The sequence below is a fragment of the Prosopis cineraria genome, unplaced genomic scaffold (assembly GCF_029017545.1).
Source record: "Prosopis cineraria cultivar Desert tree isolate PC_DT_omini unplaced genomic scaffold, ASM2901754v1 PC12, whole genome shotgun sequence".
NCBI classification, from domain to species: Eukaryota; Viridiplantae; Streptophyta; class Magnoliopsida; order Fabales; family Fabaceae; genus Prosopis; species Prosopis cineraria.
In genome coordinates this window covers 27,349,170-27,370,020 of record NW_026555343.1, presented here as the reverse complement: position 1 = coordinate 27,370,020, position 20,851 = coordinate 27,349,170, and the positions used below count along the sequence as shown (strand labels likewise).

The window sequence follows — 20,851 nt, the reverse complement described above, 5'->3', positions numbered from 1 at the left end:
TGATAGTACTCCTTTTTTAGTTCCTTCGAAATTTTATCATGCCATGCTGTAGGAGATTGCTTAAGCCCATAAAGGGATTTCCTCAACTTGCAAACCTTGTTTTTTTCCTGTTTCTTCAAACCTGAGAGGAAGGGTCATATAAACTTCCTCTACCAAAATGAGGAAAGCATTCTTGATGTCTAGTAGATGAAGTGGGCAATCAAAATTTGCAACTAATGATACTAATACTTTGATTGTGTTAAGCTTTATACCTTGAGCAAATCTCTAAGCATAGATTATGCCATAGGTTTGAGTGAATCCTTCTACAATAAGACAAGCTTTGTATTTCTCCATGGTACCATTAGCATTATACTTTAGTTTAAAGACCCATTTGCATCCAATGAGTTTCTTTCATAGTGGTAAATAAATTTATTCCTTGATGTTGTTTCTTTCTAGAGCTTTAATCTCTTCCTAGGTGCTATTTATTTCTGGTATTTCAAGAGCCTCATGGATATTGTTAGGAATTTTTATCCTGTCGATGTTGGAGAAAGAGCCTTATAAGATATAAACCTCTTTATAGGATGATGAGTACATGAGCGAAGGTTGTTTCCTTGGAGAAATAGGGAGATCTAGATCAGCAAAATCATTTTCTTGTTCAGGATCATCTAGCTTATTGGATGGATTAGCGAGTTCATGATTTCCCTTAGGTTTTGAGTCTCTTGGTGCTTTAGCTTCAAGAGCTACCTCTAGTTTGACTCTCTTGCTGCTTTAGATATGAATTGTTCACTATTTTTCAATTTTTTTTTGAGTGTAAACAGACTACTCTCCCTTCTGTGGTTCTCTTGTATCTCTCCTTTGCCTTCCTTTTTTCCTCAGTTTCTAGCATAAAAGAAGGGGCTGGTGATGGTGGAGCTGGAAGTGGTTCAAGAGAATAGGGCTCAAGTGGTTCCAGCAATGTAGGTGAGTTGGAAATGGAATCTCTATTTGGCCTTTCACTTTCCCAAGTTTGAAATTCACCAATACTCTCCCTTTAAATTGAGGACTGGGGATAGAATGGAATATTCTAAAAAAAGTAACATTAAGACTAAGAGATGTTGTGGGATAGGGTCATAACACTTGCAACCCTTCTAGATTAGTGAATTACTCTAAAAAAAAAAAATACACTTAAGTGCAGGGGGTTCAAGTTTATGGCTTTGGTGAAGGTGGATAAAAGAGGTATAACCAAAGGCTCAAAATGGAAGATTGGCCTTAATACGAGAAGGGTATACCTTGTGTAGTTTGTTCAGGGGTGATTTGTAAGATAAGACATGACTCTGCATTCTATTTATAAGATACATTGCAATGAAAATACAATCTACTAGAAATATTTTGAAACATTACAAGTAAACATAAGGGTACTTACCACCTCTAATATATGTTTTATTTTTCCTCTTGGCTATCCCATTTTGTTGGATTGCATGCACACAAGTACTTTGTCGGATGATGCCATGTTCTAGAAGAAACATATTCTTACATTGGTTAAAGTATTCAATGCCATTGTTAGTATGCAAGATTTAAATGTTGGCTTGGAATTGGTTCTTAATCATGGCATAGAAGGTAGAGAACACAGATGAAACTTTAGACTTGTCCTTTATCAAATAGACCAAATAAAGACAAGTATGGTCCTCTATGAAACTAATGAACCACTTACTATTGGTGTGATTGGCAACATGGGATAGCCCCCACACATCATTATGTATGATTGTGAAAAGGTTTGGTGGGTGTATACCAAGCTCTAGGAGAAGAAGTTCAATGGTGTTTGGCGAGTTCACACAACTCACATTAGATTTCACACATATTTTGGTTTGAGCATAAATTTGGGAGTAACCGTTAAAGATAATGGAACTTAGGGTGACCCATCCTTTTATGCCATAACATAAATTTAGTATTGTATATGGAAGATGTAAAGTTACTTACAATACGTGAGTGTTGATTACTCATATGAGTGACTTCAAAGTAGTATTACCCTTCATACACCCAATTGTCATACTAATCACTAGTCAATAGATCCTGAAACATAGTGTGACAAGAGAAATTTAGGAAAACAACTGGACTACTTGGTCAACTAACTTATTGTAAGTAAATTGCGGTCAAGTTTGGGCTTATGTAGGGCAGATTCTAAGGTTATAAAATTTGAGAAACGAATACTCCTTTTTCTAGCAAGCGGGACCATGGAACCATCTACAATCTTCACTTTAACATTTTCAGCACATGAGATATAAGTGATAAATAGTTACTGACAACTGGTCATATGGTCAGATGCTCCTAAGTTAACAATCCATACTTTTGAGTCTCACTCGAGTCTTTAGTGCCTAAAGAGAACTCCCTTTTTTGCTACTAATGCTCGATGTTTATGTTTGTTCATATGTGTCTCAATGATTAAGAGCACCCACATTATCACTTCTATGGTTGCAAAAAATTGCTCATAATAAAGGCTTATGAGAAGCTAACGAGACAAAAAACATACTAGATTGAGACACCTAAGCCAAGATAATTGGAAAATACTAATTCGGAGGCTCAGGTATCCTATGGATTTGACCACAAATAGCCTAAAGGGTCCACGCACTGCCTCACAGTTACTGGAGCAGAATCTTCAATAGGTGTGTGTGGGCTCCATGTGCTGCCAATCTCCATCCAACTTCTGGGTTGTGCTGATCAGACCTTGGTGAACTTCCTTAGGCTAGTAGTGAGGGTTGAAACAACCTTTACCATGACGTGCATGCACAACTAGAGGTGTAACAAAGGAGTAGCCATGTAAAAACACTCCCAAAAACCTGAGGCAACTTTTTTAAACCTGAATGGCTCCAATACCATTTGAAAATTTAGTAGTGAGAATGTATTTTCTCATTCACTTAATTCATTCATATAAATTGAGGGAAATTTATACTGAGAGGGTGATAATTTACAATAAATGCAATAGAATAAATATAATAAATACAATGGAGACTGATGCAATCTAGCCCTAATTTTCCTATATTTGATGGAATAAATTCAGATTTCCAACAAGAATCATAATAGAATAGAATCTTCAAAAGAAATATTCTTTAAGAATCTTAAGTTAGAAATCTCCCAAATGTTGGAGAATATCCAAAGTGCATGAATATATCCAAGTCTGTCTCCCACACACTTGTATCAAAATCTATTTATGATACTAGTATATACCTTATGCAGATTGACACAGACACAACATTGCATGGTCGCAAATAATTGAAAATTATTGACTTAATACAAATATCATTGATTAAAACAGTTTTCCTCATCAACCACCTTGTTACCCTCCTTCTCTATCTTTATGCCACATGTTCATCCCTTTCTAACATCCTGCCACATTTCCTTCTTTTGCTAAGTTATAAGAAGATGAAGATTGCCATCGGCTTCTTTCTTGTCCAAGTGATTGAACTCCCCCACACATAATTGTTATATCCTTTGGTAGATTTTTGTAAGAAATAGATCTACGCAATTTGCATTTTTATATATGTCAACATTTTCATCACTTACCTTTAATGAAGAGTTTCAAACTTGATAGTCCCCACAGGAAACTCTATCCATTTAGGCAATGAGTTGATTTCATTTTTTCTCAAAGAGTCTCTATCACTTTGGGCCATCCAAGTTCAAAGCAAACCGAAACTTGATCATGGCTTCAACATATTAGAGGCTCAGAAGAAACATTAGGTGTTATATAACAATACTTCTTTTGTTTATGTTATTTGTCATCAACATAAAGATACAATATATATGTTCTTATCCTTGAGATAGTCTAGAAAGTCTCAAAATATATTGGATCCTGCAAAATAGGGCCAAACTTTTAAATGAAACGTATAAGAGCAAAATACACACTGACTTCCCCTGTTACATCTTAATTACAAACATCCTTTCTTTTTTAAAAACATATATGTAGACCTTACTTGAAATCAAAAGTTATGTGACACATACCCCTCTTTTTCATAATTCAATTTCCACATAACCAATCATTAATTGTTCGTTAAATCATATATTCTTGACCAAAATACCACTCTTTAATGTAAATATTGTTTAAAAATAATTTAGGTTACCAAAAATAATTTTAATGCATAATTTTTAAGCTTTTTTTGTCATTTTTTAAATTTTAGTTATGTAAACTTATTTAGTTAATAACTATTTAAATCTTAAATACATCAATTGATTAAAATAATATTTTAAAAACATATGTACTTTAAATTGGTCAAATAATTTATGGTTATTTTACTTTAAATTATATTAATTTTAATATAACATTTTTAGAATATTTATTTAAATATTACCATACTTAATTATTAAATATCTTTAAATTGAAGAGAGAGAGAGAGAGAGAGAGAGAGTAGACAATTAGATTATGAGGGAAAATTAATAATTTTAAATTTTTTATCTTAATTTTAATTAGTAAAATTAAATATTTTAGAATCTTTACGGGAATATTCTTAAAGGTGTTAAAAATTAGCTAAAGCATATGTTTTGAAAATAAAGGGGGCATTTCTCTTATTTTAGCAAAACTAAAGGGAGATCAATGTATTTTGCTCAATATATAAACTTACCCATGTCATGTATAACTCAAATATACATGAGAAAATACATAACATAGTATAAATACATTTTTAATTTTAATAGCTCAATATGTGACCTTAAACTATTGATCCAGTATTTCACCTTATAGCATGAATACTATAGGCTATGTTCAACATTGTGAAACATATATATTGTGCTTGAATGTGTACGGTACATACATATAAGTTTGTGTTAACAAGAGTGCACGTTTGTGTTTTTGTGTGTGTATGTACATGTGTTTGTGCGCAGGCATTGATGTGCTTGTGTTTTGGTTTCTTTGGATGGAATAAAATACTTATATATACATGCATATATATGTATATGCATGTTTGTGTATGAAAGGTTGTGTGTGTGTGAAACAAGTTCAAAAGTGCTAATATTTATAAGCTCAGCCAGAAGCCTACCCAAGTTTATAGTGATCCTTAGTTTCTTGAGCATAACTGTTAAGATTTACTATTATTAGATTTATTCTTGAGCATAAAGTTGACTATATATTATTTTTGCATTCAGAAAAAATAGATTTGTCTATTGAGTTCAATATGATGTAGGCTTTTACCACTGATCAAGATATGGCAATGGAGGAACTTTTCGGAAATATTGACAATACACGAAGATTTAACACATGCTTGAATGTTATGGCAACTCGAATAGCTACAGTGTTTGCTTCACTGAAGGTATCCTAATTGCTTCTTATTTTATGTATGTTTAACTCATATCTAGTTGATAATTAACTACTTAATGCAATATTGATGAAATTATCGCAAAGCTAGTTATTAGTGTAATGATGTGGTAGATAGTTGAAGGTCAAAAGTTAGTTAAGGTAAGTTAGAACATGTTAATGCAACATAATATGTCCTTACTATGGATTAGATTGTTCTTGTATTTCTTCCTTTAGTAGTTTGTCAAGATTATTATTGAAAGCTATCATTAGTTTTAATCTTATATATGCTATATTGTTCCCATTTCTTGTGAATGTATTACTATACTTTTTATCTCATTTGTTGTTCCCATTTCCATGTTGATAGGAGTTACCTCATGTGTGGTATCGTGTGGCCAAGGAAGGTGAAGGATCAACAGCTCGGGATTTGGTTCCTTCCAAGCTTGCTGATGCAGTTTGGGATATAATTTCTAAATATAAAAATAGTATTCCAAACTTTCCAAAGAATGAAACATGTGAATTGCTCATTTTAGATAGATCTATTGATCAGGTAAGATTTCTTTCCCCTTCTCTGTAATAGATTAAGAGTATTATTACTCACCATTATTCTCCCCTTTAAATTACTACATTTTGGAAGACAAAGATGTCTTGAATATGCATGACAGATTGCTCCTATCATTCATGAATGGACCTATGATGCAATGTGTCATGATTTGTTGCCTCTGGAGGGAAATAAATATATATATGAGGTAATTTCTTTTCTTGGTTTCCTTTCCCTTGAATCTCTTGTTTGTAATTTTACAATTTGCAACTTCAAAATTCAAGATAACATTTGTTGCATTTCAGGTTCCTAGCAAAACAGGGGGTGATTCTGAAAGAAAAGAGGCACTCCTTGAAGAACATGATTCAGTGTGGCTTGAGATTCGACATGCACATATAGCAGATGTAAGTCTCTTTTACCCTATTATCATCTCAAATTCAAGTCATTTTGATATAAAATGTCAATGCTATCTTACCACTTGAAACACCAGGCTAGTGAAAGACTGTCTGACAAGATGGATAACTTTGTAGCAAAAAACAAAGCTGCACAAATCCATCAAAGTGCAAGGTTTGCATTGGCCTATTTTGACTTTGCTTTTCTAATATACTGTACGTTTGATTCATTTTCTATCCCATATTCCACACTGTTGCCATGCTTTAGAGCTCAATGTCATCATTCACTCTGCCTAGCCTATGATTTGCCAGCCCTTCAAAAGTAATTTCATATTTTAACTAACATGATCAGGACTATATTAGAGCTATACAAGACATGTACGAGGAGGTAACAACTAGTAAAAAAATGTTTGGTGGTGAAATAAAAGATTTTCCTATAAGGATTAGACTATATTAGGGATCACCTTTAAGTCACATATTTGTTTGACCTAGTCCTAGATATTTGGATTGAGCATATTTAAGAGAAAATCCCTATTTGCATGTTTTTTGCAAATGATATAGTTCTTAATGTGAAGACAAGAGAAGAGATTAACTATAAACTTGAGTTATGGATGAGAACATTGGAGTCAAAATGTTTCTATCTGAGTAAGAATAAGATGGAATATTTGTATTGTAATTTTGAAAAGGGGTCAGTCAGTAGTAATTTGGAAGTGAAATTAGATAATCAGATTAGACCTCAAGTGAATAAGTTTAGATATTTGGAAGAGATTATTCAACATGATGTGAAAATTGATGGGGATATTGCGCATTTGATACAAGCGGGGTGGTTTAATTGGAGAAAAGTTAAAGTAGTTATTTGCGATCATAACGCACCTAATAAACTTGAAAGGAAGTTTTATCAAATTGTTATAAGATCAACCATGTTATATAGTAGTGAATGTTGGGCTTTAATACGATAGTAAGAGTATCAAGTTGGAGTAGCAGAGATGTGAATGTTGAAATGGATCTACGACCATACACGTAAAGACAATTTGAAATGAGCACATACGAAAAAAAATGAGTGCAGCATCTATTGAGGGAAAAATGGTAGGAAATTATTTGAGATGATTTGGACATGTGTAAAGAAGATTACGGGAGGTATCAATGAAGAGAGTGGAATGGATAAATTTAAGCCCTGTTAAGAGTGATTGAGGAAGGTTGAAGAGAATATTTTTGGAAGTTGTTAACCAATGCCTTTTAGTTAACAACAGTTTTAAAAGCTTGGTAAATGATAGAGTATAATGGCGTTGTACAATCTATGTAGCCAATTCTATCTAGTAGGGTAAGGCTTGTTGTTGCTATTGTTATTGTTGTATGATGGGGACTATAAATGAAAGAATGACGAGGAAGAAAGTCTTCTTGCCAATTTTTTAACAACAATTAGAGCTATTCATACCGTTAGGGTGCTTGAAATAACAAAAGAAAACAAGAGAAACAAATCTATTAAGGCGATATAGAACAAGAATCTCATTCTATATTTCTTTTAATAACCATGCTTAGGATAATCTCCAAAGAGTTTGAAAAAAATATTTCATTAATGATATGCTAGCTTTTGAGTTGCTAGGCATATTTATAAAGCAAATACAAATGAAATCTAGATAATTAAATAATTAAAGACTAAATAAAATCTCCCGAAACCTATCCTAAATAATATTCAAATTCAAATCAAATAATGACAAAATAATAAAATCAGATTTAATTCATCTTCTGTTGCTTCCTTCTTGAATAAATCTTTAAGGGAATCTTATCGTTACCCCCTTAAAAACTCAACTTGTCCTCAAGTTGAAAAGAGGAAAATTGAGCTTTTAATAGGTCATAATCATAATCCTTCCAGCTTGCTTCTTCTGCGAGTCAATCTTGCCATTGTACCAACAGTTCAAACGAGTTATGGCAAGTCCATTGATAAGCTAGGACTTGTGCAAGCACCACATGCAACTCAAAATTAGTAGATAGTGGTAAAGAAGCTGGGATAATAGGTGGATCCACCCCATGAGCAAGATGAGAGAGAGATAAAGAAAATGGGGTGAATCCTAGCATTTAAAGGAAGTTCCAATTCATAAGCTACCTTTCCAATCTTCTCAAGGCTATTGTAGGGGCCAAAGAAGCGAGGTGACAATTTTCTAAACCTCCTCTTGGTGAGAAATTGTTGGCAAAAGGGCTATACTCACAACCAAACAACATGACCCTCAACATACTCAACTTCTCTCCTGTGCTTGTCCATATAAGCCTTCATCCAGCCTTGAGCATTTCGTAGATCATCGTTTAGGAACTTGAGCATGGCATCTCTGACCACTAGTTGATCTTCTAAGTCAACTAAAGGAGTCTCTCCTTTCACATGAGGAAGCAAGGTAGATCTTTACTGTACACCACCTTGAATGAAGAAGAGTTGGTTGATTTGTGATCAATAGTATTGTATATATATTCATCCCAGCAAAGAACCTTGTGCTACAACTGGGGTTGTTCATGTACAAAACATCACTAATAGACATCAAGGCCTCAGTTGACCACCTTTGTTTGACCATTTATTTGGGTATGGTATGCAATACTCATCTCTAACTTGGCTTTCCTTAGTTGGAATAATTCTTGCCAAAAGGAGCTCATGAAACCACGGTCCCTATTAGAAACAATTGTGCAAGGCACCCTATGTAGTCAGATAATTTCCTCACAAAAGACTGTTGTGACCTTCTTTGTAGTGTAAGGATGTGCAAGAGCAATAAAGTGGGCATATTCACTCGAACAATCCACCACTACCAATAGGACCTCAAAACCCCCCAATTTGGGAAGGCTTGTGATGAAGTTAAGTGAGAAGTCTTTCCAAATCTAAGAGGATATAGATAAGGGTTGAAGAAGACCTATTGATGCCAAGGTTTGATACTTATTTTGTTGACAAGTGGCATAGTGTCACACATTCACTTTTACATCCACTTTCATGGAAGGCCTATAAAAGTTTGCCGTGGGCTTCTTAAATGTTTTAAGAAAACCATCGTGCCTACCAATAGCCAATGAGTGAGCTTTTAATAGTAATTTTGCTCTCAACTGTGATGTGTAAGAAATGACTACCTAGTTATCGTAGAAGAGATTTTGATTAACTAGGTGGAATCTTGTCCAAGATGATGGATCCCTTTGCAAATCCAACACTATATCATTTGTTAATGGATCTAGTGCCAACTCAGATGAGAGATCATGCAACTCAAGCAAAAGGTACTGCCATTTGGAAAAAATCTGGATGTTGGGGTCTTCTTGACAAGGCATTGACCCCCTTATTATTCACCCCTGCCTTGTGGATGATAGTAAAATTAAATGGCAAGAGCTTTATGATCAATTGCTGTTGAGCATTGGTAGTGATGTGTTGTTGTAGTAGATGTTAAAGGTTAGCATGGTCTGTTCGCACGACAAAATGCCTCCCTAAGAGATAATGATGCCATTTTTATACTGTAAGGACTAATGCAAGGAGTTCTCAATCATGAGCAGACTTGTAGTGAATAGAGACAAAGAAACCCTTACTAAAGTAAGCAATTGGATGGTTGTTTTGCATAAGAATGGCTCCCCTTCTATCAAAGCATCATACTCAATCATAAACTCTTCATTAAAATTGAGAAGTTGCAACATTAGGGCCATCATCAATGCAATCTTAAGGCAATCAGAAGCTTTTCAAGCTTCCTCAAACCATAAGAAGACATCCTTCTTAGTCAATTTAGTTGGACAATGTGCAATGATCCTAAAATTCTTCACAAAATGCTGGTAGTACCCTACAAGACCCAAGGATCTATGCAACTCCTCCACATTTTAAGAAATAGGCCATTCCTGTACTGCTTCCACCTTTTCAGCCTTAACTTCAACTCCTTAGGATGAAATTTCATATCCCAGAAAAGGAACTCATGGCCTTCCAATAAAGAACTATTTTAAGATGATGCAGAAAACATTTTCCTGCAAGGCTATGCAAGGCCATCAAAACCATGCTCATGTGGTCCTAATGCTGTTGAAAAGAGGAATTGTAGACCTAGATGTCATCAAAAAAATGCCAATAAAAATTTCCTCAAATAAGGGAGAAACAAGTCATTCATAGTCGCTTGAAAAGTGGCGGGGCATTAGTTAAGCCAAAGGGCATCATTGTGAATTCATAGTGCCCAGAATGAGTGTGAAATGCAATTTTGTAAATATCCTCAAGTAACATCCGAATTTTATGGTACCTAGAATGGAGATCAAGTTTGGCAAAATAAACTACCCTATGTAATTCATCGAATAGCTCATCCATGTTGAGAATCAGGTACTTATATAGGATAGTAATAATGTTCAATTTTCAATAATCCATGTAAAAATGCCTCAAACCATATTTCTTAGTGACCAATAAGACTAGGCTTGCAATGGGCTAGAGCTGGGTTGAATTAACCCCTTTTTAAGCAATTCATCAACTTGCTTCTCAATTTCTTCCTTTCAGTGGTGCGGGTAATGATATGGTCTCAAGTTGGAGGGTTGGCCCTTGGTGGCAAGTTGATGGCATGTGAGTGGCTTCTAAATGGAGGCAAACTAGTAGGTTCTTGAAAGACAGGTGGGAATTCTTCGAATAAAGGCTGCGGGTTGAAATATTTGAAAGGAACTAAGTTAGCGAAAGCATTGATATGTTGCATTGATTGGAATTGAGCACCCTTAACAGTATTATTAGGGACTCCTTAGAGCTTATAACTTTTTCCATTCAACCAAAAAATCATGAAAAGCTTATTCCAATTGGCAGATGAAGTTCTTGCACTAATGAATCCGATATAAAATTGTGAGTGGACCCATTATCCACCGACAACAGGACCTCGCGCTTACCAAACATGCCTTTCAGCTTCATTCAAGCCTGTTGTTTCTTCCCAAAATAGCATTTAAAGAAATTTTAGCCCCTTCAGGTTCAGTTTCGCTGTTATCAACTTCTTTGAGAGGAGGCATGATTTCCTCATTGTTGTTAGTGATCTCCAGCAATGCAAAGGACCCCTTCCAGCAATGCCCAAGCCTGAACAAATCCCCATACTTGAAACAAAGACCCTTGTCTCTTCATCTTTGCTGCTTGACATCTAAAAGGGAAGGTCTGGACTTTGTCACACTCACTGGTCTAGAGGAGAAAGACGATGCCATGGCTGGTTTCTGGACGCTTGAATACATGTCGAAGAAGACGCCTCTGGTTGCCTTGATGGTCACGTGCGAAGGTTGTGGGGGTTGAATTGAACCTGTTTTGGGCTTGACCAGAGTTAGGCTTAGGCCTACGATGATTCAATTTGCTTTCATATTCTAGGGCAAGGCTCACAGCCCGGTATACAGGACACAGCTTATGGATCCTCAAGTCTGCCCTCAATTCTTTGCTCAAGCCATTCAAGAAGACTCCAAGTAAGAAATGTTATAGCCAATTCATGACCTGTGCAGATTTTTTAGCGAATTATGTGCGATACTCCTACACCGTCCCTGTATGTTCGATGCTACACAAGTATTCATCTGGGTTTTGGTATTTTGGTGGCCCAAAGTTCTCTTGCAGCGACTTAATGGGCTCTTGCCAATAAAGAACTGTTTTTCTTCTTATTGGCCCAAGTGAATAGATCTAATGCTTCTTCTTCCACAGACATCAATGCAATATCCACTTTCTGCTCTTCAGGTGTTATAGTTTTTAAGAAATTTTTCTGCCTTTAATATCCAACCACGAGGGTCTCTTCCACTAAATTTTGGGAATTCTATTTTGGTGTGAGGAAATCTATTGTGTTTGTAATTCTCTTGGTCATCGTCACTCTCTTATTCATAATAGTGCTTGCAATGGGTCTCCTTCATCTTCTTGCTTTTATTGAGTGTAGAGGCTTCAAGTGCCTATACTTTTTCGTTTAGTAAATTGAGAGTTTCGAGTTTTGAAGTGATGGTAGCTATAGTGTCAAGATGATTTGATGCAAATGAGTTTTGATTTTCCGGGATGTTGTTGGATGAGTTGTCAGGAGGATTGGTTTCTTGACCAATACGTGTAGTAACCATGACTCTAATGCCAAATTGTTAGATGCTCGAAATAACAAAAGGAAATAAGAGGAATAAATATATCAAGATAATATAGAACAAGAATCTTGTTCTATATTTTTCTCAATAGCTACACTTAGAAAAATCTTAAAAGGGTTTGAAAAACTATTTTATTAGTGATATGCTAGCCTAGAATTGTTAGGCATATTTATGAAGCCAAATACAAATGAAATCTAGATAACTAGATAATTGAAAGCTAAATAAAATCTATATAAAGTCTAAAGAAATAAGTATCTAAATAAAATCTCCTGAAACCTCTCCTAACTAATATTCAAATTCAAATCAAATAATAACAAAATAATAAAATCAGATTTAATTTATCTTTTGTTTCTTCCTCCTTGAATAAGTCTTTGAGGAAATCTTAACTAAAATCTAATCACGTACACTATAGGAGGCCTTATAAATAAATATGTAATTGATGCAAATCTTATAATCACTTCCATCATAATTAGAAGGATATTTACAATTCAAGAATATATAAGAATATTCTTTATTACTCCCCTCAAGCTGCAACATATATGTTAATCATGTCCTACATATTTCCCAAGAAATTAATTTAGCTGATTTTGAAGAGGTACTTCTTGTTATCATAGAAGTCACCATGTGGTAGTTTTCCAAGAATAAACCTCCAGTGGGTCAAGTGATCGTGAGAGGTTATAAGATCATAATAGATCATTCTTGGCAGATTGCAAAGTGGAAAGGCTATCGGTCAGTCCAAAAGGCCTTAGTGAATTCATAATGCCCGGTATGCTTTAAAGGTTGTTTTGTGGATTTCATCAAGCTTGCTTCAAGTCTAATGGTTACCTAGTTGCAAGTCAATGTTTGAAAAGAAGGTTGCACTATTAAGTTCATCAATCAATTCATCACTATTTGGGATGGGTTTTTTCTTATCAAGTATGGTGGTTGATTGAGGTCCCTATAATGCCCAAACAGAATGTCATCACACAGTGAATTCATAATGCCCACATTATGTCTTAAAGGCTGTTTTTTGTTATTTACCTGAGCAAAACGCCTTCGAATAGATTCACGGTGGAGGACACAACATGCAGTCACTGAGTTTTTTGTTGCTTATTCTGAAGCTTCTTACAAGTACACTTCATATTACATGGTTCATGTTTATTGCAGTATATAGCTTCTCCTGTTTCTTGGCTGCTACCATTAGTTCTCCCTGCAGTTCGCTGTAGTTAGCTTGCTCTTTGGGTTGTACAATTTCTACTTGAATTACTATAGGAATGGTTTCCTGTAGGTATGGGAACTCAGTTCCAAATTGATTGTGGTCTGAATGTTTCATATTCAAATGGGAGCTTAGACAGAAAACTGATACCTGCCATCTTCTGCCTATTAAGCGTTCAAATCAGAAATAAGAAGAATAATCTATTCAACTCCACATGAAGGAGGCCTTATGTCCACTCGTACTTTCCTGCACAACAAAAAGATTTCACAGCTCATAGATGTTGGTAATATTCCCTTTTCCTAAATATAAAAGCTCCAAGTAGTCCATAAGTTCTTCAACAAATTCACTGTGATTAAAAGAACTAAATTTCTCACTCCCATTTAAGCTTTAAATTTGTAGAAATAGATGGGCACTATTCCTCAACTAAACCTGTCGTCCGTCATCTTCAGGAGGTTTGGTTAAATGATCTTCCTTTTCAATGATCTTTGTCACATTGGAGCAACATAACTTTTGTTTTCAACCATCGCTATCTTGAAAACAAAGTAAGATTGAAAGCAAAGGTTCAGAAATCGAGAAAGTAATGACCAACTAATAATCACATCAATAAAACAAAGGCAAAATAACAACCAAGAATGCCAAACCATATACAATAACAGCTGTGCAACACAGCAGAGGTGAATATACCCAATGTGCATGACGGAAGTACAACACTCAACAGAAAAGAGACTCATCACACTCGGAACAAGCAAAAAAAAAAAAAAAAAGCACTGAAAAATGTGAAGCAACTGGCTCTGGCCAAAAACTGTGGTTGTTTCTGAGGAAGGAAGTTGCTGAAGAAATGAAGTGTCACGCAAATCACTCTAAATGTGAATTCCAAGGTATCCCTGGCCCTTACCAATATGCCTCTCTCCAGAAATACATAAGCCATGAAGAAAGGAAGATTTGAAACAATGGAATGGTAACCAGAAAGCTCTAATACCATGTAGAGAGACATCATGGAATGGCTTTACTTTTTTGTTGAACAATGGAATTGCTTGATTTCATTCACATGAACGAGGCAACATTTACACAGAGCAAGAGCCTCTATCATAATGGCAAATTATCCTAACCCTTGTGATTATACTTTCACTACTATCAAGTTTATTATGATTATAATGTCTGCAATAAATGAAAATATTTTCTATTGTAACAGTTTGATTTTGTTTCTGAAGGCCCCTTTCTTCCTTTTTCTCAAATATGTTAACATAGTAGGTTTTAATTACATTCAAAATAGATAGCGGATCGATCAAGGACCCTTAGATCAATGAAGACATTGTTAGACTGTGATCTCCTAATCTTTCCACATGATTTGACTATATTCCTTGGACATGACCCTAATCTAGAAATTTGTACTTTTCAGAGATGGTAGTGAATTGTCCACACGAGATTTGCAGAAAATGGTTCAAGCCTTGCCTGAATACACTGAGACAATGGAAAAGATTTCTCTCCATGTAGAGGTGACTTTCTTTTATGTTTACAGCCATGTTAACTCAAAATTAATTAACAACAAAAGGAATAATATATCAATTATGATCACGCTGCTTTGATAACTTTGTTATAGATAGCTGGAAAGATGAACAAAATTATTAGAGATACAGGGCTCCGAGATCTTGGACAATTGGAACAGGATCTTGTTTTTGGAGATGCAGGAGCGAAGGAAGTTATTAACTATCTAAGAACAAAGCAGGTTTCATATTGAGGGCATGTGTCTGCGTAGTCAATATCAATTGCTTAATTAATACCCAAATTTAAAATTTCTTACTAAAATATGTGCCAAAAGCAGGAAACACCAATCGAAAATAAATTGCGTTTACTAATGATTTATGCAATCGTCTATCCTGAAAAGTTTGAGGGAGATAAAGCTACAAAGTTGATGCAGGTGATTATTGACCTCTATGTGATTTACTTGACCACTATTTTTTTCAATTTTGTTTCATTTCTCAACTTAAATATCAAAACAAAAAATATAAACACTATCATTTTCAAACTATATGCAATGCACAGGAGGCACCTATGCTTCTAAATACATATGCAATTTTTAAATATCTGTATTAAATAATATTTACTTTTTCAACATTCTATTGCCTATAGCAAGATCGATGCTTATCTTTTGTCCTAAATTGATGATCAAATTGTCATTCTTTTGAAAAATTCACTGAAAACAAATTACTACTGTCTTAATTTGGCTCTCTATATTTTCATGTCTCCTTTAGAAGTGATTGATCTAAAATTTTCTTGCTCCCGTAATGTAATGTGGTTTGGTTTATATTCATATGTGCGCACAAATATTTTGGTTCAGTGGCAAGAACAAAAAGGTTGTCTTTCATGTTACAAAATATGTTCAACTGTTTTAAACCATATGATTTCCCTGGAGTCCTGCATTTTTTTTATTTTTCCATTGCAACATTAGCATTAGTAATATTAAAAGAAAAATCGTAGTAAGCAAGTATTATAAGTTTGCCTTTTTAAGAAGCCTATAATTATGCTGGAGCTGTGGAAAAAGGGAAGTGCTTATGTTGATGGCTACTTTTATCCAAGCAGTTGGCAAAACTATCACCTATTGACATGAAGGCCATTAGTAACATGCAAATGTTGACTGGATCATCAGACAAGAAGTCATCTAGTGGTATTGATTTTTCACTCAAGTTCAGTAACCAGAAGGTAAAGAAAATTTTATATATTATTAAAATCAGCAACAAACCACACTGTCCACAAACCTTGAATAACATGGCTTGTAATATGGGGTTTATGCTCAGGCCCACCATCTACTATATATATGCATTCCATACTTATGGAAGTCAAATACAGACTAAGTTAATTTAGAATTTCAACAAAACTCAAGTTCACATAAAGTAGAAGAATTGCTAATTCCTTTTCTTAATTAAATGCTTTTCAATTATGTAGCAAGTATTTGTCTTTTACTAAAAGATGCTCTCTTGCATGTGCTGTTTGTTAGCTGTTCTTTCTCATTAAGTTATCAACTCTGGGTGTTTGTGTGTGTTTTCTTTTTACATCAGAAAAAGAATGCAGCACGGAAAGATCGTACTGATGAGGAGGAAGCATGGCAACTATTTCGATTTTACCCCATGATAGAGGTATGACAATGGCTCATCAATTCCATTGTTTGTTACATTCACCAAACCATCTTTTATTTTCTTGTTTATCTTCTGGAGTCTGCAAGTAACAAATTAATATAGTCATTCTCCATTTGTCATATGCAGCAATTCTTTCCAAAAGAAAAAAAAAGAAAAAAACAGTTAACAAAACCCCTTCAGTCTTAATTAGTGAGCCATGGCTGGACCAAATCCTTTCCTTTACCAAAGATTTAAATAAAGTAACAAATATTTTCTGCATATTTCATGACATTGATGTTACTTGTTTGGAATTTATGCTAATTGCATTAGAGCATCAAAACTGATGTATCGACATAATTTGCTTCCTTGCATACTGTACTTTGTTATTCTTTGATATATGGTGCACGTCAATTAAGGCATTGTGGCATGTGATTTATGAAATGTGGCACTTGAGCTTCGCATGCTTCTTAGCATTCTTATGGAAGTTAGAAAATAAGCAATACATGATGGCAAGTTATATAACTCCCCGCTTGTCTTTATTTGCTTTTCTTTATAAATTGATACTGAGCTTGATTTCTCTTTAACAATGTTATGGGAATTGGAAAGTTGGACACCATACATGCTGACAAATTAAGTTGTATGCATATTGTCAGTAACTCCCCCCCCCCCCGCGGGCGTTTTTTTTCTTAGTAACTTTTCTCCTGAAGGTTTAGAATTTCACAAGATAAAACTTTAAAATTTCTTATTTTTTTCAAACACAGCTTCTGATTGATGAAAGAATATAGACCATTGAAGGCTCAGCCTATCACCTTATCTTGAGACGAATATGGACACATTTATATTAAAAATAAATACTCATAAAGTATAAATCTATAAAATAACATATAGCACAAACTTTTTTCAATATTAAACTATAGTTGTTTGGTCTCTATAAGTAGTCATATAGCTTCTCTATGGCTTAATTTATCCTCTATCTCCAAGTTAATATGTCTGGATAAAATTTAAGCATATCCATAGACGAGGACTAATTATTGCTCAAACTCTTACTTGAGACTTCCTTTTATGTAATTGTGTGGGAACAAGCCTCTTCAAACCTTTTGCTGGTGAAATTAATTGATATAAGTGATCTTTTAGTTTTCTAACACATGGAAACATTGTGTAATCGAATGCTTCTTTTCTGATGTAGTATTATATTATAAAAATGGAAACCCCTTATTACCCTTTGTTAGGAACTTATTGAAAATCTCAACAAGGGCGAGTTACCAAAAAGTGACTATTCATGTAAAAATCAACCAAGTCCCCCCACCCAAGTAAGCACTAGAGGTGGGCAACGCCCACAGACAACTGCTACTAATAATCCACATTCAATAAGATCAAGACGGACTGCCAACTGGGGACGATCTCGTCATTCAGATGATGGATATTCAAGGTGATTCTTTGTTGCTTGGCTAAAACTTAATATCTTTATTTATTTATTTATTTTACCTTTTTGCCTGTGATATTTCAAGCTATTGCCCAAACTGAATACCCTTCCATGGAGATCTTTTGGTCCTATTTGGTTATTGAGTCGGTGGTGGGATATGAAGGAATGGAAAAGAATCATGCAACCAATAATTTTGTTTACTAAGATAAAGAAGTATAAAATGTTTTTAATTTTATATATTTGGTTATATGACTGGAAAAAAAAAAAAGGTAGAAGTAGAATGAGTTGCTGAAAACACAAATAGCCTTCAAAAGTGAACCAAATGGGATATTAATATGTAAGAAATGTTTTTACTTTTTCATAAAATAGTCCAAAGTCATTTTTCAGAAGGCAGTTGACAGAAAGGAATAGAAAAAAAAAAAAAATCTTATGATGACCCATTTAGCATGATAAAGAAACAACAAAAAAAAGTTTTTGGTTTTGTATATTTGGCTGTATGGAGAAAGAAAGATAACCGTGGAAATGAGTTGTAAGAAAGACAAAAGTATCTCTTAAAAGTGTTAGAAGTATAATTTTAATTTGTAAAATATGTTTGTTAAATGGTGACACCTTTTCTTCATCAAACTTACTTTTCCACCCAGCTCTTGATGGAATCTACTTTGTTTTAGGTGGAATAAAAATATCATTTCCTTTCCATAGGGCTCATTTCTAGCAACCAAGCTGGATCCATGAGACTCCCTAGCATTGATCTAGTATATTCAAGATTTTGCTGCTAGTTGTAGGAAGGATTCAATATCCTCATACCTTCAGAGAAAACTAAATTGCACTTGCTGATTGTTTCTTTCCCATCTTAAACATATTTCTTTTTCCTTCCTTGCATAGTGACTCTACGCTGAAGAATCTCGATAATGATTTCAAGAAGATGGGGAAGCGCATATTTGTGTTTATCATTGGTGGGGCTACTCGATCAGAGGTAAACTTTTTCATCAAGATACTACTTGATATGTTGCAATTGGAACATATACTAAAATATCAAATGTGACTTTTAGCTCCGAGTTTGCCATAAAATGACATCAAAACTAAGGAGGGAGGTCATTCTGGGTTCTTCTTCCATTATTGATCCTCCCGAATATATCACGGTAATACTTCCCTTTGTTATAATAGTGCTTTAATAGGATAGTAACTAAAGGAGCTATATGATTTTACAATTGCAGTATTATATGTAGTGTTCTGATTACCGTTGTAATTCATTAGTCAAATTGTTTTACAGCTTCTCTTTTCTTCAATTAGTGAAGTGCAATTTATTTTCCCAAATGAATGTGCTTATTAGTAGGAGTACTAATGGAACTCGCTCGTTCTTAACTGCTATGAAGTCATAAATTCAGTGTATCACATTTTCAATTGTCTATTCATGGCTTCCTGATGGGAAACCATCTCTTGCTTTTTGCTTGTGCTCATGCTTGTCTACAAAAATTTAGTTACCACGTCAAATAGGCGAAGGAGCCAATTTGATTGTTCACAACATGAAGAGCAACATACCGAAAGAGTAATATAAATTAAAAAGATTTTTATAGGCATGAAAACCACACATTAAAATCAAACATAACAGCAAGAAGCATGGTTATATAGCTAAATATCATGGTGAGTTGCTTATATTGCTTCCAAAACATGTTTGAGTTAATACCTTAAATAACGTATTTAAAAAAAAAAAATCTGTGGTTTACAGTTTCAACAGTTTTTCTTCCCCACTTAAAAAGATAATGGAAATCATAATAATTAGCAGAGACATTTTTTTTGGGGCAGAAAATTAGCAGAGACGTATTGAATCCTGATAAGAAATATATTAGCAATTATTTTATTGATTCTTCTTTCAAATGTTTCTCGTGCTTTTAGATTCTCGACATTTTTTCTTTTCTTTACTGTTTTCCTTCTTTCTTTCATTCTTTGTTACATTGAATATGTCAGTTTGATTTAAAAAATCCTATGAAAAAACTGAATAGAAGACACCAACTAATTGCTGTCTCATCCTGTATTTTACTTTGTAGAATTTTCTGGAAATTGCAGAAAATTACTTTCCCCTTCTGATACTTGTAAATTCTTGTTTATTGTTTTCCATGTATTGGTTGGTGAAATTCTGCAGAAGTTGAAGTTATTATTTGAAGGCCAAGCAGCATTGGATGGCCTCGGAATCTAAATTTCTTCTAAAGAAATTTTGTGAACTATATTTCTTATTATTGTATCATACCAGGCAAGTTTTGGTCCTTTCTGTGTTGACATGCCTTCTTCAAATGGGTTCCTAGGGTCCCTTTTTTTATACAAATTTTTGTTGTGGTCTTGTGGCAAAAAAATTTTTTGTTGTGGTCATTTTTTGTAATGCTTTTTGTTTTGAAGTACGCAAAATTTCTTGCATAACTTTTGATTTCTGGATCCCAGGAGTCTCCCATCTTATCTATTTTATCACTTTTCATAACAATCTGTTATCATTTCCCGATAGTTAATATTTTTCTTCAGATTCAATAATACAAAATATTTAATTCAATGTTTCATATCGTTCTTGTGAGTAATTCAGCACATGTGTGCATAAAATTAAGAGTCTTGTAATTAAAATTGATATCCATACCCATTTAGAGATGCACCTATTATTTAATTCAACGTTTCCTGTAATTCTTATAAAGAATGCACCTAATCCAATTAACCCTATCTAATAATAACTATTTAGAAATAAAATAAACACGATTTGTTTCTCAAAATAATAAGAAGCTAAAAAACCCTGCTCATAGAAACTTGTAATCCTTGAGGAAAACAATCAGGTCTCGCTTAAATCCATCAACGTAATAAGCACTAAAGATGGATCCTTGTAATTGATATTTCCAAAAGTCCTCTTATATATACCTTTTTTCATT

At 34.1% G+C, this 20,851-nt stretch overlaps 1 protein-coding gene across 5 annotated transcripts in view; it reads left to right on the top strand.

The window, feature by feature from the left end:
• Positions 1–20,375, top strand: part of LOC129288636 (protein transport Sec1a) — a 32,616-nt gene extending 12,241 nt beyond the window's left edge. For 2 of the 5 annotated variants that reach the window (XM_054925310.1, XM_054925314.1), the window contains 14 exons: positions 5,127–5,252; positions 5,604–5,786; positions 5,902–5,985; positions 6,083–6,181; positions 6,268–6,344; positions 14,812–14,908; positions 15,013–15,138; positions 15,232–15,330; positions 15,993–16,112; positions 16,469–16,546; positions 17,755–17,954; positions 18,831–18,921; positions 18,998–19,087; positions 20,089–20,375. In XM_054925310.1, the coding sequence (XP_054781285.1) occupies positions 5,127–5,252; positions 5,604–5,786; positions 5,902–5,985; positions 6,083–6,181; positions 6,268–6,344; positions 14,812–14,908; positions 15,013–15,138; positions 15,232–15,330; positions 15,993–16,112; positions 16,469–16,546; positions 17,755–17,954; positions 18,831–18,921; positions 18,998–19,087; positions 20,089–20,142 (1,524 nt within the window). In that variant the 3' untranslated portion in view covers positions 20,143–20,375. The remainder of the gene's footprint in view (positions 1–5,126; positions 5,253–5,603; positions 5,787–5,901; positions 5,986–6,082; positions 6,182–6,267; positions 6,345–14,811; positions 14,909–15,012; positions 15,139–15,231; positions 15,331–15,992; positions 16,113–16,468; positions 16,547–17,754; positions 17,955–18,830; positions 18,922–18,997; positions 19,088–20,088) is intronic. The other 3 variants (XM_054925311.1, XM_054925312.1, XM_054925313.1) reach the window with 3 other exon arrangements.
• Positions 20,376–20,851: the final 476 nt, after the last annotated feature.